This window comes from Zootoca vivipara, chromosome 5 (assembly GCF_965207765.1).
Source record: "Zootoca vivipara chromosome 5, rZooViv2.hap1.1, whole genome shotgun sequence".
Classification (NCBI taxonomy): Eukaryota; Metazoa; Chordata; class Lepidosauria; order Squamata; family Lacertidae; genus Zootoca; species Zootoca vivipara.
Window position 1 is genome coordinate 54108192 of NC_142588.1, and position 24968 is coordinate 54133159.

Genomic DNA, 24968 nt, shown 5'->3' on the forward strand with positions numbered 1-24968 from the left:
TCTGTTGCGCAGACGACTCGTCTTCCTAGGGTCCATGGGTGCCTGGCAGGGCTCCCAGCTTGGGTTTGGCTGGGAAAGAAACTCCTTTTCTTCTCGCTCCCTCCCTCCTTCCATCCCTCCCTCCCTCTTTCTCCTCGGTTGTCATTCATCCAGCTTCTCGGTGCTCCAGCCAATGGCGGAACAGGGCCTAGCAGCACTAGGCTTTTGGCTAACATGATTGATGCCCTTGCAGCGAGGCGAGAGAGGGAGCCCACGGGCGCGCACATCCCCCCACACCCTCCCCTCCCCCTTCCCCCAGCTTTTCCTTCCTCCGCTTCCATCCTCCTTTTTTTTACCTCTTTGGGATCAAGTGAAGCGCGACCAGGAAAGCTGCGCGTATTTTGAAAAAACCTCTCGCTTGGAAGAAGAAGAAGGAGGGAGGAGGTGGAGGTGGTGGTGGAGGTGGTGGAGGGGGGAGGGTAAAAGTCGCCCTCTTTGGGGTGGCTGTGGGCCCAGCATGGATCACTTAGGGGCGCACCACCTCCACCAGAGCCACGCCGAGCCCATCAGCTTCGGCATCGACCAGATCCTCAACAACCCGGACCAAGGCAGCTGCATGATCTCCAACGCGCGCCTGCAGGACGTGGCGGACTACGGCCTGGGAGGATGCGTGGTGAGCAGCGCGTACAACCCCATGGCCGGCCACTACGGCTCGGCCACCGCCGGCGGAGGCGGCGGAGGAGGAGCAGGCGGAGGAGGGTCGTCCTCCGCTGGAGGTTACAGCAACGGCGGGGCTTGCAGCATGGCTTCTCTGGCGGGGTCTTACAACATGAACCTGGGGGTCGGGACCATGAACGGAAATAACCTCAACGCGGCCGGGGGCGTGATCCGGGTGCCGGCGCACAGACCCCTGACCGGAGGCGTCCACCAACCTCTCTCTACGGCCGTGCCCACCGTTCCGTCCGTGAACAATCTCACGGGGCTGACTTTCCCCTGGATGGAGAGCAACAGGCGCTACACCAAGGACAGGTTCACAGGTGAGTGGGTCTCTTTCCCTCCTGCTGCACACCTTCGCAAGGCACTGGTCTCCCGCGTCGCTCGCTCACTAGCTCACTCGCTCTCCTCTCTCTTCTCTCGCATCCGAAAACAAAAACAAAAAACAAGCTTACTGGCTCGGAGATGGAGCGTCCCTTCTCAACCCCGAAGCAACAAACTTACCGGGCAGGCCTTGGGCACGATTTGTAACTGGTTTAATGGCATCGATTGGCTTGATTTATAAATAGCTTTGATGGATTGATCTTAGATTTATGGCCCACTAGAGCGCTCATATATATGCCTGGGATGTGGCGGTAAAAAAAAGAGAGGCCCCCGTAGTAGAGAAGTTTAATCACATTGATTATCATTATTAAATTGGCGGTATTTGACAGCACTGTTATCCCGAGGTTCTAATGTTGTTGAAATTTCCAGGGAGGAAGTAGGCTTTCACCCTCTCCAGCTATTCAAGTATATTTCTCCCATGAATGGAATTGACATGCTAATAATCCGTCGTTTATCCAGACTTTGTTCAATGACATTCATAGGAGCTGAGGTCTCCTTTTTTATTTTAAATTGGTGGGATGATCCAGCTCCAGTACTCACGCGAATGAATTTATAAATGATGCATTCCTACTGTAGCTGGATTATCCCTCCCCCTCGCATGGTATACCTCTCTACAGTATATCTCTTAAAACTGTGACAGATTTATTTATTTGAAAGGCTTTAATAGCAATAATCAGCACCACCACCCACTGCCACAACAGTAACTTATAATGTGGTCAGACGAATAGTGTATGTGTGTGTGTAAAATATGACATTTTGGCCAAATAATTATGTTTATAAAAAGTAATAATAATTTATCTACTGCAGAAAGAACAGCCTATTCCAATGTTGTTCAGGTAACATTTTAATAACCTTCACTACTGTTTTCAATAGATTATACAGCACACGTGCGCGTGCCTTTATAAAATAATTTATATACAAATACACATATGCATGTTTCCCAGCTCTAGACAGACGGTATTACGTGATACTGATCTGTAACATAAATAATGAAAAGGGGCAGGATCCAGATGCGAATGGCAGGGGCAAGAGTGGCCGATCAATAGTTTGGTCTTGGGAACTACGTCTTCCTTTTGCGCCTCCTCTTGGATCCAGTCTTTTCTCGAATCTCTGGCCTGTAAATGGAGAGTTCTGCGCTGCTGTTATACATGCTCGAAACAGAATATGTGAGCCGATCAAAATGTATATTAGTTCAGAGGCAGATCCATTCGAAGGAGAACCGCCACATAAACCGGTGGCTTTCGGAACATCTCGGGGATTTCCTGCCCCGCTCCCCTCCCACTGCAAACAATGACGGCCATAAAATTTCAGTTTTAATTTAAAGAGTGAAACCCGACCTTCATCAATAAAATCCCCATTATCTTTCGCTTGGAGAAAGATAGGATTACCCCAAGGGCTGGCAACTTACCTATCTCCCAGGGGGTTGTAAAGTTCAAACCAATGACTGTTTGGAGAGCCCCAAACAAGACAGATGGGCAGATAAACACCCGCGCAGTCGGGGTCTTTCCACCGAATAGAGCGCGCCCACCGCGCCGCGGCCTGCGATCCGCGTTGGGTTTGAACCTCGAACCCTCCTCTCCGCTTCAGTTTCAGGAGGGTTTCCAAGATGTTGTTATTCCGCAGCAGGGAAAATGCCCCAAGATGGGGAGAAACCGGGGGTTTCGTTGGAGGAGCGAGGAGAATCCCAGGAGCAAGACCCGTAAGAACTGGCCTTTTATTACAGATGACCCAATAAAATATAGAAATGTAGGTGTTATATTGCATTCCCTCTGCAGCCTTTATTTATTTTAATTTTTTTACGTATTGCAGCCTTGATTTCCAGGCCTCAGTGAGATGGCTGCAGCACGCGCGGCTCTGTGCCGCTTGCTTTTACAACAGGATTTTTAAAAAGATTTTTTTTTTTTTAAAAGTGCAGTCTGATTTATTCATTTATTTAAACGAGAGTGACTTTGGCTCCTTGGGTTGTTCTTCCGACGAGGCTCCTGCAGCAAGTTAGAGGCCTACCTCTTCCTCTCTCCCCTTGCCTTCCGCTGAAAGCATTCGGGCAAAATAGGGAAATTGTTGGCGCTAAACTTGAGGGAAGCACGTGTGTGTGGATTGGGAACTGTGCGATAAAATATACGGAGCGTTTGGTGGAATTTATTTTCCTCGTTTTCCTGTGGAACGCTTCTTTAATATTCACAAGCAGCGCAATAGCATGCACGTTTACTCAGAAGTAAGGTCCGCTATGTACAGTTTCACTTACTCTTAGGTAAAAAGTGCATAGGATTGCAATCGAATCTAGCCATGAAATAGGATTGCAATCGAATCTGGCCATAAAAGGTATTTTGAAAGGTCTCTTAAAGTCTTCGGATTTGCCACTAAACTATAAATCAGCTTTCAGATATCCTAGGACAGCGGGGTGGGGGTGGGGGGTACAATTACAAATACTAAAATAAACTCATTTCAGATTATTCACCCATCGCCTTCCCCTTACTTCCAACTTATTTCCAGTTTCCCCAATTCAGGCTTACGGTATGTATTTCGCTACGCTTGACAGCCATGCTGCCCCTATAAATGCCTGGAGTATTTTTGTTTGTTTGGAAATTAAAGGAGAAAAAAGTACATTAGGCCTGAATAGAGAGGTGTTGGAGGATCGCGCTGTTAAGTGTCCTATTGAACAGAATAATTCCCAGTCAAACTTGGAACCAGAGGCAACACTCCAAAAGGTCCCCCTCCTCAACCCCCAAGTGACTCTTAAATCCTTTTGTTTTCTGCGTCGGAAAGTTTAATTTAAAAATCTTGCCACGGTGGTTTTTGGAAAATATCTTTCGTAGGAAGACTAATCACAGAGGAAAAACTGAGAGAGCAATCTAAATAGTATTTGGGGGGCTTGCTTATTTTTGCTCCGTTTTGTTACTTACATAGCCGATTGTTGATGCTATTTGGCATCACGCCAGCAACGGAAAGGTCGGAAGACAGGCCACATTGCATCGATTTAAAATCAAAACGGCACCCATACGAAAAATTAAAAGAATATCTTGGATTACGCGGCCCATTTCTCATTCCTTCCCCCTCAAACACACGCACGACGCATGCCATCCGCTTCTTACCTAATAGTCTTCGTTTGTATTCTTAATAGTTTTTACGAGCATTCCTTTAAAAGCAACCCGTAGGTTTCGTGTGCGTGTGAATTGTATTTTTAAAATTAAACAAGCAAGTTCTCTCAGTATTTCATGAAACGCTGTATCGATTATATCCAACTGCATCCGCTTGAAGCACAGTAACGCCCAAAGAGCAACGTAGTTTTTCGGGGGGGGGGAGGGAGAAATGTAGCCCAAGTCTTATCACGTTCGTCCAACACTCAGTCCCACGATGGCCGCAGTCCTGTGCGCACTGATTCGAGAGGAAGCCAAGCGCCTTTGCATTAAGTGAGACTTCTTACAGCGCAATCCCGCGCGTCTTTCTTCGGAAGGGTGTCCCATTGTATTCAATGGCTTTTTCTAGCTTAGGGCTGAGGTTTACAGCAGGGATGAGTAACCTCTAAATGTTGTTGGGTCACCACTCCCACCATCCCTGTGCATTGGCCCGGGCCTGATGGGGGGCGCCAGGATCCCCAACCCTTATAACTTTGCCACCGCTGCTCATAGCCTTACGCTCTGCACCCTTTTCTTCGAAGTAATTCGACCCAATGTTTATGACCCAGTCCTCCGAGCTACGTTTTATTTCGCAATAAGCCCCATTGATTTCAGTAGGCCTTGATTCCTGTGTTGAGAATCATCCGTAGTGACGTTTTCGGGGGGAAACAAATCAAAGTGGTTGGTAGGGAAATTGCCTGAAAGCCAGAGCTGCTTCAGTCTTTGCAAAATTAAAGCCTTCGGGGGCAGGAGCGGGTGCGGCGAAACATTAATAGGATTTAATTGCTGCAGTGATTCGTGACTCCTGCGAGGCCCAGATGAGTTTTGTCTTCCTTTCACTACCGGTGTTGCTCTGTGAGCTGGCCTCCAGGCTAGCGAGGCAGCAAAGCCCAGCCTTAGCGGGTAGGATTAGCCAACGTTTTGCGCGATTGCATATGTATTTTGAAAAAAAGTCCCGCCCTAGTCTCTCTATGATCATCCATTTTACTTGTCAAGTTGCCCCTTCTGGGGTTGTTGTTGTTTTGTTGTTGTTGTGTGTTTTTTTTGGGGGGGGGACTGACGGACAGATGGAATCCTGAACCCCCAGCAAAGTGAACGCTAATGGACCAACCCAAGGCGTTTCACCCTCCTCACCTCCCCAAAGTCAGCTAGGGACAAACCTTTCTCATCCTTCATTCCCTATCTGGGAAAAGGGAGTGAGATGTTTTGTGGATTGTTCCACTGGTCGTTGATAAATGTGCCCTGTGGACCATTCAGTCTAGTTTTGTCTTACGTCGAGGGGTGAGGTGGGAAAGGGAAATCCCAATTTCAGTCTTCGAGGGCCTTTCTGCTCGCCTCTAAAATATCCCATCTCTGGAACTCCTTTCCAAGTCGTCTCCCGGCCCACCAAGAGCCCCCAGATTAGATCTGAAGTCCTTTCAATATCCAGGGGACTAGACTCGTGGCTAGTTTACTAACTTGATAGATGCCGTCGTAGTGGTCTACATGTGTACGTCTATACTGTACCTAGAGGCTCTTGGAGCGATAGAAATAAATAGGATGATGTAAATAAATAAATAAAAACCTGGAGAAGCTCAGGCAAGTCGTGATCTTCGGAGAGAAATTTGGATAGGTTTCCATTTTCCCCTTCGCAAGGCTAAACGATGAGAGGGTGGGGATTGTGGGTCAAAGCCTGTCTTGCGAGGAGGGGATGTCTACGTCTGTGGCTGAGATTTTCTCCCTCGCTCTCCTCGGCCCAGCTTCGCTCTCTGACTGTCTGTCTGTCTGTCTCTTTCTGTCTCTCCTCTGCCGACGCTTGTGGACCCCTCCTGATCATGTCGCCGCTTGCTTCTTTGCCCCTACCCCCCACCCCGCCCGCCCTGTCTCCCCCTCCAGTGGCCCTCTCACCGTTCACTGTAACACGCCGTATAGGTCACCCCTACCAGAACCGGACGCCCCCCAAGAAGAAGAAGCCCCGCACCTCCTTCACCCGCCTGCAGATCTGCGAGCTGGAGAAGCGCTTCCATCGGCAGAAGTACCTGGCCTCGGCCGAGAGGGCGGCTCTGGCCAAGGCACTGAAAATGACCGACGCGCAAGTCAAGACCTGGTTCCAGAACAGGAGGACAAAGTGGAGGTGAGCGGCTGAGGCCAGGCCTCGTGGTGTGTGTGTGTGTGTGTGTGTGTGTGTGTGTGTGTGTGTGTGTGTGTGTGAGAGAGAGAGAGAGAGAGAGAGAGATTCTCCTCTTTGCAAGCGTGAAAGTGCCCTGGGATGCGCCTGGGCCTGCCATCTGATGTAAAGATGCTCTCCAAAAAAAGTAAAGGCCCATTAACTCTGTGGGCTTCACTTTCCAGCCAATTCCTACATTAGGATGCAAAGCCAGGTAATGGTGCCTTTTCTCCTGCTCTTTGCTTTCCTCTGGTTTTTTTTCCCTTTTGTGGGGGGTGGGGGAGAGATGGGCTTTTGGGGTTGCCTGAACCTGTCTCTTTTCCCTGAGGTGTGAGCCAGTTGTGACTCAAGCCATTACTGGCGGATGGGATGCGCGCGCGCGACAGTGGCGCCATTGTATTGACTTGCAGTGTCTTCAGCGCGCGGTGAATGGGCTATTGTTCATGCTCTAAGTGGTTCTCTGCAGCCTCGTCTGCACGTGCAGTTTGCTTAATACAGGACGACCCTGAAGTTTGAGATTGTTGGGAGCAGCGGAATCTTTTTACCCAGGAAGTCATATCTGCAAGCGAAATCAGTAGCCTGTTAAGGGACCTGTCTATATGACACCTATTGAATTCATGTCTCCCTTATCTATACCAATGTATATGTGCGTTATTTAAACCCTCTGCTTGCCGCGTGTTGCTTTCGGTTTTTCGTTGAGCCTGTCGCCCCCAGGTTTGACAGCCTGGGGGGGGGGGAACACATTCTTTTCAGTCCCCGTTTCATACCTCTTTACAGTATAAGTCTCGGATGCCCCGAATTTTACACACATCAGACAAAACCGCTTGTCCACAACCCCCCCCCCCCACGTGGATGTTTTATGATGGAACAGATGCTGGCATCATCTATTTGCCTGCGCTCGCCCCCCTCCCCCAAGCCGTGCGCCTTCTAAATTGTCACGTGCATAGCCTGTCTCACAATTTGCCTTGCTTTCAGAGCTAGAGAATTTGATGGCCTGCCACTGGAAGGGTTAACGGGGTTCCAGCCTATCTATCCATTGACCGCTTTCCGGGGGTCGGGGGTGGGGTGGGGTGTCGGAGGTGTTCTTGTGCTTTGCCTTTTCAAACAAAAGGATCAGCGGGAAAGAGTCTCAGGCCCGTTGCTATAGTTGCAGAAACAAATCAAGAGCCATTGTATTGAGAGGGTCCAAGTGTACATCCGGCCGTCGGAAATGAGCGAAGGTTCTTGGAGTCCTCGCGAACTTTCTGAAGGAGGCGCTTCGCTAATCTTTGTCATGGCCAGGGCAGCGTGGAGCCGGGGTGAAGGAAGCCCCTGTCAGAGATGCTCTCCAGGCTCTGGGTGTTCTTCCTCTGCCTTCAGTGACCGTGTAGAAAAGAGGCCTCATTTTGCACGTGCTCTGTTCTTCTCAACAGAGCATTTAATCGGATTCAAAGTCCTGCCCCACCCTAGGAAAGGAAATGCGTCGCCCCTGGGTATTTTTGTTTTAATTTGTAGGAGATTGTTAATAGTATTATTAGCACCACTACTATTGCTGCTATTAATAGTGAGAGAGTGGCTTGGTGTAATGTTGGGCGCAGGGCCTGGGAGACCAGGGCTCAAATCCCTGCTCAGCCACTAAGCTCACTGGGGTGATATTGGGCGCACCACAATTGTTCAACCTAACAGGGTTGTTGTGAGGATAAAATGGGGAGAAAGAGAACCATGCATGGCTCCTTGGAGAAACGGTGGAGTGTAAATGAAGCAATAAATAAATAAATAAATAAATAATGGGTATTTTGGGGAGGGGGAGGAGCGCCAGCGACCAGCATGCCAATCAGAAGTATGATTCTGAATTAGATTGCAGTCCAATCCGCTCACGCTTTTCTGAGAGTCCCATTTAACGGAGCAGAATTCACTTCCGGGTAAACGCGCATAGGATTTCACTGCTAGGTTGCAAACCTATCTGGGAGTAAGCACGACTGAACGCGGCAGGACCTATTTCAAAGGAAACCATGGCTAGGATTGCGCTGTCGTGGGAAAGATAGCAGCAGGACGAATTCGGAGTAAATGGTTTGCCCAGGCGAGAAGGCATTTACATGAGTTCAAGGGCCTCAAGGGAGCCAGCGTTTTTCAGGGTCACTTCCTAGAGAGAAAAACCAGAATCTTATAATAGAATGATAACCCTGAGAAAGTCTGGGTTTCCAGTTTTAATATAAGAAACTATACATGGGGCGGGGGAGTCTCCCAAAGACTTTTACAGTGGAGGTTACAAGCACTAAGCGCACGATAAAACGCTAATGCCCCTTTTGAAATAGACGTTATGAAGCCAGCAAGTTTAAACACCTGTTTGCAGAATGCGGAGTTAAAGCCTTTTTGAGGGGTTAGTAAAAAACAAACGGGTGGCGTGCGGGTCGCGGCTGTGCCAATAACCTCTCCACTGTCTTTCCATAGCTACAGCACAATGGTAGAACATCTGCTTTGCATGCAGAAGGACTCAGGTCTGCTCCCCAGCATCTCCAGGTAGGGCTGGGAGAGAGAACTCTACCAGAAATCCGGGAGAGCCGCTGCCAGTCAGTGTAGACAGTACTGAGCAAGATGGACCAATGGTTCAAGGGAACTTTCTAGGGAAGCCAGGAGCCTTCAGGGGCACACGCTTGCTTCCAGATCACGCGTGGGAGGCTGTGCTGAACCTTGGCCTACCTTCTGCCTTTAAGAATATAAGACCCCTGCTGGATCAGACCCAAGGCTCATCTAGTCCCAGGGGTGCCAACTTTAATAAAATATGGGGGAGGGAGTAAGCCCCTTCCCACATAATCGATCACATGCCGTTGTGCATGCACACCATTTGAATGGCAATGCCCATCAACGTGGTGGTGGTGGGGAGACGACGGCCCTCTCAACCTCGGCCCCCAGGCTCTTATGTCTAGCCCACTGCTGTTAGTATAGTCCCCCCCTCCCGAGGCTCACAAGAAACCAGCAAGCAGAACCTGAGATCAACAGAGAATAGCCCCGTGAGCCTACAGGACAAGCTTCTGAAGGCAAGGAGGGAAAGAGATCTTCCTACAGGCTGCCTAGTGATCTACAACCTTCCGGATTGCGTGGAATCCTGTGCCCGCAAAGGTTCTCTGCCGCCCTTCCGACGTGCACCTGAGGAAGCCAGGGGGAGCAGCTACCCAGCGCGACTCCGCACCCCTCCCCCCGCGTTCTCATGAACTAACAATACCTAAAGCGGGTTTGAATCTTAGGAATCCGGCTTTTAAAGCTCAGAAAAGTGGTTTGCGGTTTCCTAGTCTTAAATTAGCCACACTAGACAGCAAACTTTGCCCTCACGTATCTGAAGAAGTGTGCATGCACACGAAAGCTCATACCAAAATAAAAACTTAGTTGGTCTTTAAGGTGCTACTGAAAGAAAAAATTTTTTTATTTTGCCCTCACTGCGAATGTAAAAGCAGAATCGTAGCTATGGGGCGGCTAGCCAGGTTTTTGTTTTTTGTTTTGATTTTTTTTGTCCCTGGAGTCTTCAGAGGGGCGCCATTGAGGCTCCCAGGCCCAGCCTCTGTGTGCGCATGCAAATGCGCATGGATATGTGCCAAACTGTCTCTTTGACCCGAGTGAAATAAAGCCTAGTTTCGCCCCTGGTGAAAACAAGGTACAAGTCCTTTCCCGAGCAAGTCCCCCTGCCCTGCTCGCTTCGTTTTGTGGTGCTGACATTTCACAGCACCCAAGAGATTTCGGTCCTAAAACCCACCGACTGAAGATGTATTTGAACGCTTCAAATGGGAGCGCGATGCCTTTCACATGAAACATCACTGGGCATGATAAGCAGTTTAAACTTTTTTTTAAAAAAAAGTTTTGGGAGCCAGGATAGATTTCATCAAAGTAGATTTGACATTTTTGCTCAAAATGAGTATATTCTGTGCTAAGCGGGCGGGCGGGGGGGAGGTTACTGTCGGAATTTTGCAGTTCTGCCAAAGAAACAAAAGTCTCACGTCCTCAAAGCGAACCATTATTGTTAGCCATTAAATGGGATTAAAAGAACTATGGTGTAAAAGGACATATAAATCAAGAATTTGCTTTAAGTTCGAGCGGTCCCTTCAGTGGATACCGTAGTAATTCTCTAGAAATATGAATGTTAAGATAAACAACTTTGTTAAAACACAAATTATTATTATTATATTTATTTTTACAACTGAAGCAATTTCAATGGGAGAATAACTCTCCGGTTTAGAATAGGGGCTTTGTCCCTATTATGCTCCCCGATGTTGCAAATGGCCCCTCCCTCTCGGCCAGATCAAAATCCGCTTGAAAACTGCACACCTATCACAGGACAAAGCAGTGAAAGCTTGGCTTTTCCTTCCTGTAGACCCGAATGCCTCTTCATCCGTTTTCAACCTTTCCTTCTATTTATAGTTTTAAAAAGGCTGGGGGCATAATTTCGCTAAAGTAGAAAGGAGTTGGGTATTAGGGATTCCATTAATCCCCCCATAAACGTCATCTCATAACTGAGTGCTTGTAAGATGAATGTTCCAAATGTTGTCTGTTAATATATTTAAAAATAGTTATCAGTATGTGTGGAGCTATGTACGTATTTCAACTTTCTGGGTGACTTGGAGGCACACTTATTTCTCCCTGGGTATGATTGTGTCAGATTGCAGTCTCACAATCTTTTCAGAACAACAAAACCGACCCTTGCAGTGTAATTTCCTTTGCATTGGCTTCAGTAGGGTGAAAAACACTTTTTTCATGGTTGATTTTTTTCTCTCTCTCTCCAATTGTAAGCTGACTTGAGAATTGTTGTACAGTAGTTCAAATGCATCCATGAAATTAAATTAAATCCGTTATTTAGAATTGCGTATAACTAGTGACACAAGAATGGAACTTGATATGTAGCTTTTATTTTATTTTAAAAGCTCAGTCGGATTTATTCACATTGCCTGGACTTTAGGGCTGTGTTCATATTAAAATATGGGGTGGCTTTCATCTAAGTTTTACTCAGAATACAGCCACTGAAATTAATGCATCTAACTTGCTCATTGTAATTCATTTCAATGGCTCTACTCTGAGTAAAAGCTAGTTGCATACCACCCATGGTCTCATAGAAGTCAACTCCTAGGAGCCGAGGGCACTTCCCCCCTCAAATAAAATAGTTGAGGAACAGGGCCCCAAAAGTTGATGAGCATTGCCATTCAAAGGGGTGTGTATGCCTTGTGAGTGATTATGCAGGATGGGGCTTACCTGCCCCCCCATATTTTATTCAAGTTTCCACTTTAGGGCAGATAGGACATCATAGCTGCCAAGTTTTCCCTTTTCTCACGAGGAAGCCTATTCAGCATAAGGGAATTTCCCTTAAAAAAGGGATAACTTGGCAGCTATGTAGGACATTCTATATGGGGTTTGCTGTAGTTGTTATTTCACACTGAAGGCTCCAACCTTATGAATGTATTTCTATTTATTTAAAAATAGGCATCCTGCTTGTCTCAAAAACATAAACGGAAGTAGCTTAAAACAAAGCACAAAATACAAAATCAGTTCAAGATTGGTGACATGCTTTAAGCTGCAATTCAAGTTGCAAAATCGGAAAAGCAACAGCTCTAAAATCACACTACAAATTGAAAATGGGGAGGGGGGCTTGGTAGTTTCCTCCGCTTGGAAGTCTGGAGGGTGGTGGGAGAGGGGACTCTCTGTGGCAGGAAGCCCCTAAGCTATGGCATCCCCTCTCCACGAAGGTGCACATGGCCTCTTCATTCTACAGCTTCCCAAGAATGCTGAAGATGCATCTTGTTACCTTGGCCTTTGAGGCTTGAAATAAATATTTTTTAAGGACCTAGACAATACTTCTGATTGGGAATGGTTTCAACTGATTTTTATAGTGTGCGTTTATATTGTTGTAACCCACTCTGAAACCTTATGGACGGTGAAGGGCGGGTGAGAAATCTTATCAACCCACAAATAAACAAACGGAGCCACAGGATCAGAGCCAGTCAACAGAAAGCAAGGAAGCATCAAATCAAAGAGGCTCCCAGGCCTCCTGAAAAGAGCCTGCTTTTAACTTGCTGCCCGAAGGGCCGAAGTGCTGGAGCCGGATGGACCTCCCTGGGGAGGGCATTCCATAAAGGTAGTATCACAACTACCTTTGTATTGTGGCGCTGTAATATTTTACCGGGTCAGGCAATTGATTAAGCTATTAGAAGCTTGACAGCGGACTGGGCTATTAATGGATTGACTCCTGGCCAAGGTGCAACCTGATCTTCTGCATCGAAGGCAAGGCCCACTTGAGGTTTACTCATAAGTAAGCGTGCATAGGCTTCCAGGACGAACCTAGGCAAGTTTACTCTGAAGTGGTAAATCCCACTGAACTGGACTTATCCCCCAATAAAGCGTGTTTAGGTTTTACGGCGTTTAGTTTACTGACAGCGATGGAACTTAGTCGCGACTCCTTTAAACAGCCTTAGACGTCTATGGGACTTACCTGACGTGGGTCATGTTCCCTAGAGGACGGCCTTTGCTGCATTTTCACCTCCCAGCGCGGCCTGGGCAGGAATCCCTCCCCCGAGACACTTAATCTCGGTGCTAGGAAGGTTTGCTTCTATTTGCATATTTGCAATTAAGGCGCTGGAGGTTCTGTGGCGGAGCTGTAACTAAGCTGCTCGCTTTCCGTTTGCAATCTTGAAACAAATTGGGCTGGGACGCGTGGCTCTTGCTTCTTCTTCTTCCATCTTCCGCTCACCACCCCTCCCCGTCTTCCCTCCTTTCAGAAGCCCGGACAGCGCTTCTCTCTTTCTTTGACAAATTACTCCTTTTTGCCCGCGCCAAGTGATGCTAACTGAGAAAAATGCCCCGCGCTGAAATTAATAATCTGTTTTTCACTAATTATCAAAGCGAGGAAGCCGGGTTGCAATTTTCTCCGAAGTCAAAACAATATTAAATATGCATCAGGAGTGAATTTGTGGTGGAAAGAAAGCGAGTGCATTATTCATGCGGTTCTTTCCTGAAGTGGAGCGAGGCTGCAAAACTCCTTTAGACTTCTCTCCCAGGCGTGGGTGCGAAAGGTGCGCGTGCAGAGAGCCCGATCCCGACCCTTTTCAGGCCCTTTTCGTCATGCGTAAATGTGCCCACCGAAATCAGTGGGGAGCCAATCGCCTAGATTTACTTCTTTGGCTTTTATTGCGGGTCTAGAAAGCAAGTTCCCTGACTTTAAATTCCCTAACCGGTGTGTCTTCAAATGAGCTCAGAGCTCCTTCGCTGCTTTACCTTCGCCAGATGGGCCTGGACAGCAGCACAGCTAAATTAAAAGCAAAACGGTAATTACAAGACAAGCACCCGTTTTAGTTTCGTTTTTTAATTGAGCAGATCTTCCGCGAAGTGGGTCCCTGAATGTGTTATTAAAGAGGAGCCTGAGATGACCCGTGGAAAATTACTTCCTCCTTGCCCGCGCGTTCCTTCAATGGCACGTTTTAAAGTTTGATGTCAGGACGCGAGCGGGTGGCAATTAGACGGTGGATAAACAGTTATTTGGAGGCCGAAGTTAAGCAGCGTTCAGGGCCCAGTGCAGTCAGCGAGATGGAGCTGTGCAAGTGCCCTTTCTTCCCATCGAAAACAGACCCTCTTCCCATCGAAATCAGCAACAGTTAAGCATGCACTCTGCTGGGGTTGGTTTGTGCGCGCGTTGCTATCTATTTACGTTTAAGAGAGGTTCTTGAGTGACTCCAGCAAGTGCCTTGGAACTCAGTGGAACTTACTGTCTTAAAAAAAATTATTAACAGATTTTTATTGGGTAACAATAATCCATCTAAAATCTCTGTTTTCAAGGTTTACAATCTTTCTTGCAGGTCATTCACTTTCAGAAATGGATTTGAAGCTGCTTGTATCTCTATGCAGCACGCACATGATGTCCTCATCTAACTGGCAGCTTGCATTCCCCCCTATCCCGTTAAATTTGGATTTTCTTCACCAATGGATAATTCAGTAAAGGAAGAAAATAGATTTCACCCAACTGAACTCAGCGAAGCTTATTATGTGGGTGGGTTGTTTTTTCTACATGTGTGGTGGAGTTTCCCTCCGTGGTGTTTATCACTAACCGCCACCACCACCCTTTCCATTTTGTTTCCATCAGTCCAAAGAAAGGGATGTAGTTTGCCTTTTTACACCTGTTGTTGCTGAAGGCATGTTCCTGGTGTTTTTGTTACTGAAACAGCTCTTTTGTGCAGAACTGCTCTTGCAGAAACATCTGTATTTATATATTAAAAAAGGAGGCAGGGGAGGAAAAGGGGAGGAAAGGAAGTGGGCCTTTCATGCAAGCAACTCCAAATCCTTGCTTGGCATTATTATTATTATTATTATTATTATTATTATTATTATTATTATTATCCTTTTTGTGCAAATCTGGTGTATTAAAAACTTGTGTTTCAAAAATAAAAATCTTTTTTTTAAAAAAAGAAAGAAAGAAAAGAGGGAACATGCACAGGCAAACAAATACTTTTATGCATGCCCACAATGGCTCTCACATATTCTGGCTTGGAATTATTATTATTATTATTATTATTATTATTATTATTATTGGATTTTGTGCAAATCTGGTAGATGAAAAAACTTGTATTTCAATAATAAATAAACAAATAAGTGAAAATGTGTGCGTGCACAGGTAAATGGAATACTTACATGTACTGTATTTTATCCACAAGGAACCAGAACTTATGCTGGGCAGGGAAGTATTAACTGAGAACAGGGCTTACCCGCCCCACATAATTGATCACAAGATATAGTGCATCCTTTGAATGGCAATGCCTATCAACTGGGGTGGGTGGGTGGGCAGGCCCCTCAAATATTTTATTGGGGGGGGTCTGAAGGGACCTTGGCCCCTAGGAGCTGGCTCCTAGATCACCCTCTAGTGTGGATGGGGAAAATTAAGCTAGAATTCAAAGGCATAATATTGAAAGTGTTCATACCATGTGTGGACAAAGGTGCACAAATGCACACATGAAAATAGCAACCACTTTAATGCATTTGTGTGGGCACTGCCTCTTTCCCCACATCCTCATTTTCTTGACAGCAGTTTAGGTTTTCAGCTGAGAAATGGTCATTTTCTTGTGTTTCTGAGAAGCTAAAAGACCTACTGTGATTTGTCACTTTCACTTCCCTGCTCGCTGTCTCTCTCACTCTTTTAGTAGTAGTAGCTATCTATAAATATTCTAGGGCTGCTGGAATCATTGCAGTCAGTAACTGTTTAATATTATTACCAAAACTGTACTCTGACATTGAAGCACTGTAAGGAGATCAATACTAATAAAGATAATAAAAAGGAATCTTCCATAGTTTCATTATAAACAGAGTTTTGAAACAATTTATTACCAAGTGAAAGAGAAGAGGAGGGAGCTGATAGATAGTAGAATCAGTCAGGTAGCCTCCTACACCTGATTAGATTGGCTTGATAAAAAGATGGGAGAGTCTCTTTGGGCCATGCAAGAGAATGAATGAGCAATGGGTGTGGGCCTGGCATGTCCTCATTTGCCATCCTGCTGATCTAAAATGTAAAGGAATGTGGTTAAAATGTGTCACAATGAGCCCCAGATTAGTGGGCCTGAATAGTTGGCCCACTTCTGCATCATGTGGGGAAAGCTAAGCAAGTCTATGTCTCAGTTTCCCCTCTCACCTTTTGCAAGCCTGGTTTCACAGTGTAGATATTGGGCAGAAACCTTTATGCATAAAAGAGGCAGTGCCTAAGCATTTTTACTGGACCAATTTCTATTGAGAAAATAAACTGGCAAGATCAAGAAGAGATACAGTACAGCAAAACTGGGCCTGTCCTGAAAGCATATATTCTGTAGGCCTGGGAATTGATTTCGGTGTAGTCTACGCACATAATATTTAACAGTTTTAAATTGGCTATTCATCTGGCATCACAACTGATGAAGCGAATATCATTTTAAGAAATCCAGAACCCACTTCTTAAAGCAAAATTTAGGCAAAGGATTTGTGAGATATCCCCTTCTGAAAACCTGGAGAACCACTACCAGTCAGCAGACAAGATTGAGTTAGTTGGACAGACCTGTGGTCTGGCTTGGTGAAAAGGAGCTTCCTATGTTTACCACACCAGGCCTTGTTTAGACTCTGTGGAAGAGATGGGAAGTGAGAGATTTTTTAAAATAATCTTTCCAATCTGTGTTCTCTCTCTCTCTCTCTCTCTCTCTCTCTCTCTCTCTCTCTCTCTCTCTCTCTCTCTCTCTCTCTCTCTCTCTAACACAAAACAAAACAAAAACAAAAAACCCAAACCATTCTCCTTTAACGTTTCTTCCTCCATCTTTTCTTCTTTGCCCCCCTCTCTCCTTCTTTGTGTCTTCATCATTCTTTTCCATTGTTGCCTACAACCATGAAGATCAGTAAGAATTCTCAGTAAGTTCCCATGACGCTCTGAACAGGCATGTGCTGTGCTACTCTTTAGACTCATTATTGTGCCATGGACTTTCACGATACCTCAAGTAACTGATGAAGCCAGCAAATGGTTTATGAAACTGTGATTATGCCACAATAGATCTGTTGGACTGTGTTCACTAGGGACCTTAGAAGAACCCTCCTGCCCAGTCAACAGTACAGGCATATCTTTCTTCATGTAAATTATTTAAAGGGGGTTTATAAATACTTTGGGAAACTTTCCAAGTGCCACCCTAATGACCCGAGCTCATCTACATTCCGTCCAGTCATAAGTGACATCAGTCTCATTCCCCCACATGCTCCTTCAGCTAATGTGTGCTAGGCGATACCTCCATTTGCATGGGACGCTTTCAGACAAGAAGCATTATGGGAGCTTTACATTGCAAATGAGTTGTTTAGATTTTCTATGCACACACTTGGCACATGAGAGAACAACTCACTGTTTTTTAGTTTAAGGTTTCTTTATTGGTATTCTGCTCTTTCCTATCCATATTATGGATTCTAAACTTGGAAGTCCTAATCAACTTTCTGGGACTTCTGATTAAATCCCACTGAATTATTTTATTTTATTTTGAGATCAGTGTAATAATATGGATTCAACTTTGTATCCTGCCTCCTCCTCGTTACTTAAATGGGAGAGGAATATGCACTGGGTGTAAATACTTCATATTCATTCATAGATGCCATGAGGCTATGAGACCTCTTGCCAACTCTCCTCTAGTTCAGAGGATTCTGTCCTGAATCTTCCAACATTCAACTTCTTTGGATGTCCCTGAGTTCTAGTGTTATGGGAGAGGGATAAAAAAAGTTTCTCTATCCACTGTCTCCTTGCTATGTGTAATTTTAAAAACTTCTATCATCTCACCTGTTACTCACCTTTTCATTAAACTAAAAAGTCCCATATAAAAAGTATAGAAAGCATTATACTTTAATCCTTGCTGAATCCATAGGTTCAGGGAGATTAATTAAATTATAACACTTACTGGGTCCAGGAATTTTAAAGTGTTTATCACCCACAAACTCATAACAATAGTTATAGAACTTATTGTTGGCATTCTTACTATTTTTAGCAATGTGTTGCTCAGATTTCTTTTTGGCATCCTGTACTGTCCGCTGGCACTTTTGGGGGGTGGGATTGGGGGGGCAAAGTTTGTGTTCCTTTCTGTTATCTTCACCTGGACAAGATTTCATTTTTTGTAAAGGAAGCCTTTATGTGAAGGAGATGCGTACCATCTCCACTGAAGACAAAAAGCCTTTTCTGATATGACCAAGCTGACAAGAGTAGTTCCCCAATGTTGATTTACAGAAGCATGGCAGTTTAAGAAAACGATGGTGGTGCTCATACATATTGCTATGCTATCAGGAAGTTGGATTTATCAGATGGTTGCATCAGGGTAGCCATGAGTACTTCACTGTGTTTGCAGGTTTGAGGGCTGGGTTGCGAATGAGAGAGTGTCTTACTACAAAACCTGGGGTGTAGCAATGGATAATCCAATAACGAGATGGAGACAAGGCTGAGTTCCCAAAGGCCAACCCTGGGCGTAGCTCAGGAGCCTGTATTTATTGACAGCAACTTTGACAGCTAATGATTAACTTGTAATGCAGCTTCCAACCAATTACAGAGTATAACCTCATGCATAGTAATGTACAGGTACATGTCACTTCCTGCCAACACCCCAAACTTTCCGCCATGAAGGAAGTGGTGAACTGCACACCCCACACATCATGTACCTGTCACATGCCTTGCTCTTTAAACATCCCCTCCTCTCAATCTTGTGACACTCAGTACTTTTCCAATGCTCTACCTGCTTCCATTGTTTCTCTCTAACCCAAGTTTGACCCATCCTGGTCTTCTCCTGTCAAGCCTGCTTCAACCAGATCTATCCCAATCTTTCCAGATCCATCAAGCCTCTCCCAGTACAACTGACCTATGCCTTCACCTCCTGACCTGTCATTGTACTGGCTTGCCAGTATTACACTTCCTAATCCTAGAGGACCAGCGGGTGTGCCACGCCATTTTTCCAAATCAACCCCACACTGGGGGACTGATGATTCTCTTCAAGACCAACTGGGGCCTATTTTATTCCACAGAACTGTCACCCCAAATATGCTTTCATGGAGGCCAACGCTGAGACTGAAAAGACTTTTGGGGTTTGACCTCGGGGGGTGGGGATGAGCCCTGTTTGCTCTTGAAGACGATCCTCACTCCCCAGGTACAGTGGTACCTCTGGTTAAGAACTTAATTCATTCCGGGAGTCCGTTCTTAACCTGAAACTGTTCTTAACCCGAAGCACCACTTTAGCTAATGGGGCCTCCTGCTGCTGCCATGCCGCCACAGCGTGATTTCTGTTCTCATCCTGAAGCAAAGTTCTTAACCTGAGGTACTATATCTGGGTTAGTGGAGTCTGTAACCCGAAGCGTCTGTAACCTGAAGCATCTGTAACCTGAAGTACCACTGTACTGTAGTAAGCCACTCTCTCATTCCCAGCACAGCCCTCTAACCTGCAATTGAAGCATTACAGGGAAGTACGCTGTGGCATTGTTGAGTACGATTTTCTCAACCCAATCTGCAATGTGGAGATAAAATCAGCGGATAGCATTGCAAGGTTGTTGTGCCCTCTCATCTGGAGCTCATCTAAACAAGTGCAATGTGGCCTGAAGCAGAAGCAGAGAGAGCCAGTGTGGTGTAGTGGTTAGAGCTGAGGTAGGCAACAGGGTGTCCTCCAGTGGTTGTGGAACTACATCGCCCATCATCCCCAGCCAGGATGGCCATGTTAAGGCAGTTATGGAGTTTATTTTATTTATTTAGTAATTACATTTTTATACTGCCCTTCATCTGAAGATCACAGGGCGGTTTACAGTTTAAAAACACAAAAAATAGCATAACAACAAACAAAAACAATACTCCACTGCCCATTCAGAGTTTAAAAGGCCATCATATAATAATAATAATAATAATAATAATAATAAATTAATAAATTTATTACTTATACCCCGCCTACTCTGGGCAGCTCCTAATAGAATATTAAAACCGTGATAAATACATCAAACATTAAAAACTTCCCTAAAAAGGGCTCCCTTCAGATGTTTTCTAAAAGTCAAGTAGTTGTTTATTTCCTTGACATCTGATGGGAGGGCGTTTTTAATTAGCCAAAGGCTTGGGAATTGTAGTCCAACAACATCTGGACGGCATCATATTGGTCACCCCAGAATTAGGATGTAAGACTAAGGCCAGGAAGACCTGAGTTCGAATCCTCATTTGACCAGGAAGCTTGCTGGGTGTCATTGGGCCAGGCATAGACTCTCAACCTGACTGTCACAGGGTTGTTCTGAGCATAAAGTGGGAGCAGGAAGAACCACACATGATCCCTTGAGCAACTTGGGGGGGGGGAGGCAGGATGCAAATCTTACAAATAAAGAGTACTGAAAAATGATACGGTCTGCATCTTTCTCCCAGGCGACAAACTGCAGAGGAGCGGGAAGCAGAGAGGCAGCAAGCCAATCGCATCCTCATGCAGCTCCAGCAAGAGGCCTTTCAGAAAACCATCAACCAGCCCCTCCAAGCAGACCCCATCTGTGTTCACAACTCCTCTCTCTTTGCCCTCCAGAACCTCCAGCCATGGTCAGATGACTCCTCGAAGATTACCAGCGTAACTTCTGTAGCCTCGGCCTGTGAGTGAAACCTTTACTTTGCCTGTGGCGTCCCAAAATGGCTGCCCTTACCCAATGCCATTGGCAGAAGATCTACTATGACCCAGAAAAGGGAGTGGTGAACCAGGAACCAGATTGTGCCCTATGCAAGCAAATACTCTCTTAGTGGGCAAAATGCCCCCATGTTGGCAGTATTTCAATAAAGGGCATCGCTTTTGCTACTTCTTCTTTGAGATTGCAAGGCCCGATTATGAAAATTCATGAAGGGTCATTTTTCTGGGGAGAAAAGAACCTTACCGCTGTTCTTTTTTAAAAAAATCTTTCCAAGAGAAACCACTCATACCAGTTTTACTGGCAATGTAGGATTTGCTCTCCCATTTAAACATTTTAGACTGATCACTTGTAAGCAAAATAATGACACCAGTTTGAATTGGAAATGTCTTTGAACAGCCTCTGAATCTTCAGCTAGAGTTTTTGTTTTGTTTTGTTTTTTTGCCTCCAAGGACAGTAAGATCCTGCAGATGAACAAGAACTTCCCTCTTTTCTTTCTCTTTTTATTTTTCAGAGATGAATTCTTTGGGCTTCTCTCCTTTTCATTATTTTCTCCCTGCTGAAGGAATGAAACCGGAATTATTGTTGAATGTAAACGTTACATTGCAAACCATTGTGTGAAGGTTGTGATCAGCTTTCCTGGCTACCACAGACTCTGCATTGATCAACTTATAGTTTAATAACTCTGAGGCATCTGTGGCATTTTTGCAGGGGTAATGCAGTTTCACTTGATGGATTATTTTGGTATCGTTTATGATGTTGTTCAATATTTTATTTACTTTTGGGTTGAGAAGTCTGCTTTGCCATGGGTGGAAAAGCCCTCTTTTCCCATTTCCTGACCAGCATTTTCACGATTCTTTACTTTTCATCATGTTGAGGAAAAGCTTGTGATTAATTTAAGCACTTCTTATAGCAAACTCCAAGAATATATAAAAGATATCTACAGTATATAGTTTTCACTTACTTTAACCTAACCATCACTGCCATTTTAAATTGGATTATACACAGAGCCAGGCAATTTATCAGAAAAGAATATTTTCAGTGAGGTTTTGAAACGCATTCATCAGTTCTTTTTTATTATTATTAAGTTATGCACTTATAAGATGGTTTCTTTTTTGTGTACTCATTTTCTAAAGTGTTTGTGTAATTTATGTGGAAAAAAATGAATAAAAAGGAAAAAAAATATCAGTCCAGGTTAGTGGAAAGGGCAAAACAAAATGAAACCCTGACAAGCTCTCTCTCTCTCTCTCTCTCTCTCTCTCTCTCTCTCTCTCTCTTTCTCTTTCTCTGATTTTTGTGCTAATTCTTCTAGTGAGAAATGAGCTCTGAGATTATACAGCAATGGCCTGCGCAAGCTCTGCTTGGTACAAACAGAAAGAGGACTACTGCATGTTCACCAGCATGCAGGGATTATGCATTAATTTTAAGCTCTGATTTCCCAGCCTCAGTGCAAAGAATCATAGAATTGTAGAGTTGGAAGGGAACCCCAAGGGTCATCTAGTCCAAGCCCCTGCTATGCAGGAATGTGCAGTTGTGTACCTTGACAGCCTTAAGTTTGCGCTTAATTTCAAGCAATGCCGAGTATGAATGAATGAAAAAAAAATGTGTAGACTTTCAAATGGGATATAATGAAAGTACTGTAAAGCAGATAGGGCAATATGCAGAATGAAAGTAAAGCAGATAGGGCAATAGGTGGTTGTTGTTTTTTCAAAAAACAGATGAGGTTTGCAATGCAAATGTAATACACAGTACTGATCAGAATGCTCTTCCCATTACAAATGTTTTCTCTTCACTTTCCCAACACACAAAATGAGAAGACACCTACTCAAACAACTTGAGAAGCTCAAGAGGCAACTCAAGTCTCACATATGAGGACAAAGGATTGCATCCAGTGGAGGCTTTTTGTCTTTAGGAAACTTTGGTCTTCTAGCTGTTGCAGAACTACAACTCCCACCATCCCTACCAAACATGGTTAATGGGCAGGGATGCAACTGTAGTTCAGCAACATCTGGAGAGCCAATGGTTCCCCAAACCTGCCTTAGCAGCAGCGGTGCACTTTGGGCTCTCACATTTCAGCGGTATCTTGCGTGACACTAAAATTTGCGGGCCCCCCGTCTCTCGTGCTCTGCTCTACAGGAGGGGTGGCTAACTCCCAAGAGACTGCGATCTGCTCACAGAGTTTAAAACTGGCAGTGATCTACCCCCTTTTGGGGGGTTCAGGTCAAAGTTGTTCAGCTTTTTTATGAGGAAGGCCTGTTTTTTAGGGGAGCCAAAGTTGTTGAGCCAGTGAGCTACCAAAGACATCCTGTGATCTACCGGTAGATCATGATCTACCTGTTGGACGTACCTGCTCTACAGCATTGTGGTGGTACCTGTAGGGTGAACTGATCACGCTACCCTAAAACCACTTCTGTTAGCAGGAAGCATTTCTGGTCACACCTTTGGGGCCCAGGATTTTTGTTGACCTTCTCACTGCGCCATTGCCCATTCTGTTCCAGTCTGCCGAACCTGCAGAGCAACCATTGGGAGGGAGACAATGTGAGTTTTAAGTGAGAAGGAGAATAAGCAAAAATTGTGTATCCTGGCTTCCCTAAGCAAAGGCAACACTGGATACAACCCATTGTCATTGTATACTTTACCCACTGAAGTTGCATGGCTTGGCCAGTCCCTGTTAGCATGGGAGGAAACTTTTGCTTACTTACATGGGCATCATAGCGGCATTGAAAATCGAGGCACCATTTTTGTATAATCATTTCCAGCAGACCAACAAATGGACCAGCAAAGGTAGGATCATTAGTATTTAAGAATTGGGGCAAAGTCTGGTTGTATGGAAGGTGGATACCAACACAGCAGCATCCATCACTAACTGACAACTGAGGCATTGTATCAACTCCAGATGGACCAGATTCTGAAAAAAACCAGTAAGATCCATGTAGAATTCGCATGACATTCCCAAATACATTTTGGATTTTTTAAAAAATGGCTTCATGCTTCTTTCTTGGTGACAAATCATTAGAACTAGGAAAAGGAAGTGTGCACTTTAAAATAGGCAACTGCAGTTTTCATAACTATATAATTAAAAATAATAATACAGGCTGGGCCACAGGAATTTCTTTAGGTATCTGAAGAATCTACCTAGTGTATCACCAGATATTGAAGGACATCAGGTTGGGAAGACATTCAATTGGAGTCAGTTTAAAACTTAATCATCACCAACTCAACAAGATTTGAAGAGCTTCTAGGCTATTGGTCAATATGCCTGAAAACATATCGAAAGGGAAATGGATGGGGATATTTTGCCTGGTTTCAAACAACTGCACAGTTCAGCAACACACAATTCAACCAAAATTAAGAAAATCATGTTCAAAGAAGTGTTGTTGCTCATTCCTCCCCTCCTACCCACCCCACATCAATTCTGTATTTACACTGAGATGTAATTTTGATCTGATGCCGGATGTTGAAAGGCTGAACTTGTATTTCAGTGTGTTGTCATTTTAGTATTTGATCTTTTGTGACCATACTGTGGAACGTTTGAATTTTGAGTTCTGGCAAAATGAAATTCTCCAGAGACCCTCACTGATTTCACGAGGCTTTGAATTAGTTACTTGCTTTCTTCTGTGAGAAAAGAAATGTGTATCTTTCAGCTTTGCACAGCAGAAGTCTGGTGGGTATATACTTGATGGCCCAGTGTGTTGGTTTTGTTCATAAGCTTCCTATTTGCAATCCCCTTCTTGATTTTTATTCCTTTTGCTGGCTTCATTCATTTGTGTTTATGCACAGGACTGATGCTGATACTGCTTTTTTAAGAATCACGGCTAATACAAAAAACATCAATACTAGTGAGCTCTGCCATTGAACTAAACCACTGGGTCATATCACTGGGCTGTAGCCCAATGGCCAACCACATCTTTACATACAGAAGTTCCTCAGTTCAGTTCCTGGATCTCCATGTTCAGCTTGGAAAAGCTTCTGTCTGAAATTCTGGAGAGCTGGGCTTGTGTAGACAGAACTGAGCCAGATGTACTAGTGACCTGAGACTTTGTATAAGTGTGGTGTAGCAGTTAGAGCATCAGACTAGAACCTGGGAGACCATGGTTCAAGTCCCCCTCAGCCATGAAAGTCACTTGGTGACCTTGGGCCAGTCACTTTTTCTCAGCCCAACCTACATCACAGGGTTGTTGTGAGGATAAAACAGATAGTGAAAGAACCATGTATGCCACCTGGAGTTCCTCAAAGGTGTGCTATAAATGTACTACTACTACTACTACTACTACCCTGTTTCTCATATTTTAAGACATACCCATAAAATAAGCCATAGCAGGATTTTTAAGCATTCAAGGAATATAAGCCATACCCCGAAAATAAGACATAGTGATAGGCGTAGCAGCAATGCCGGCCACGGCAGAAGGAGGAGGAAAAAAATAAGACATCCCTTGAAAATAAGCCATAGTGTGTTTTTTTGAGGAAAAAATAAATATAAGACATGTCTTATAATATGAGAAACACGGTAATAATAATAA

At 44.8% G+C, this 24968-nt stretch overlaps 1 protein-coding gene across 2 annotated transcripts; it reads left to right on the forward strand.

Annotated features, from left to right (window-relative positions):
- Nucleotides 1-496: 496 nt before the first annotated feature.
- TLX1 (T cell leukemia homeobox 1) lies at nucleotides 497-20426 on the forward strand. Of its 2 annotated transcripts, none has more exons than XM_088669896.1 (3): nucleotides 497-1016; nucleotides 6069-6306; nucleotides 20204-20426. In XM_088669896.1, exons 1-3 carry the CDS (start codon nucleotides 497-499, stop codon nucleotides 20424-20426), a joined length of 981 nt encoding a protein of 326 aa, XP_088526022.1. The 2 variants fall into 2 exon arrangements, with proteins under 2 accessions (XP_088526022.1, XP_034958423.1); XM_035102532.1 differs by having other exon boundaries at nucleotides 6105-6306.
- The last annotated feature ends 4542 nt before the right edge of the window (nucleotides 20427-24968 follow it).

Excerpts from the sequence above, each read along its gene's own strand:
- TLX1 (XM_088669896.1), top strand. The coding sequence starts at position 497 with ATGGATCACTTAGGGGCGCACCACCTCCACCAGAGCCACGCCGAGCCC. Across the intron at positions 1,017-6,068 it reads CACCAAGGACAGGTTCACAG|TGGCCCTCTCACCGTTCACT; the intron begins GTGAGTGGGTCT and ends CTCCCCCTCCAG. Across the intron at positions 6,307-20,203 it reads AACAGGAGGACAAAGTGGAG|GCGACAAACTGCAGAGGAGC; the intron begins GTGAGCGGCTGA and ends TCTTTCTCCCAG.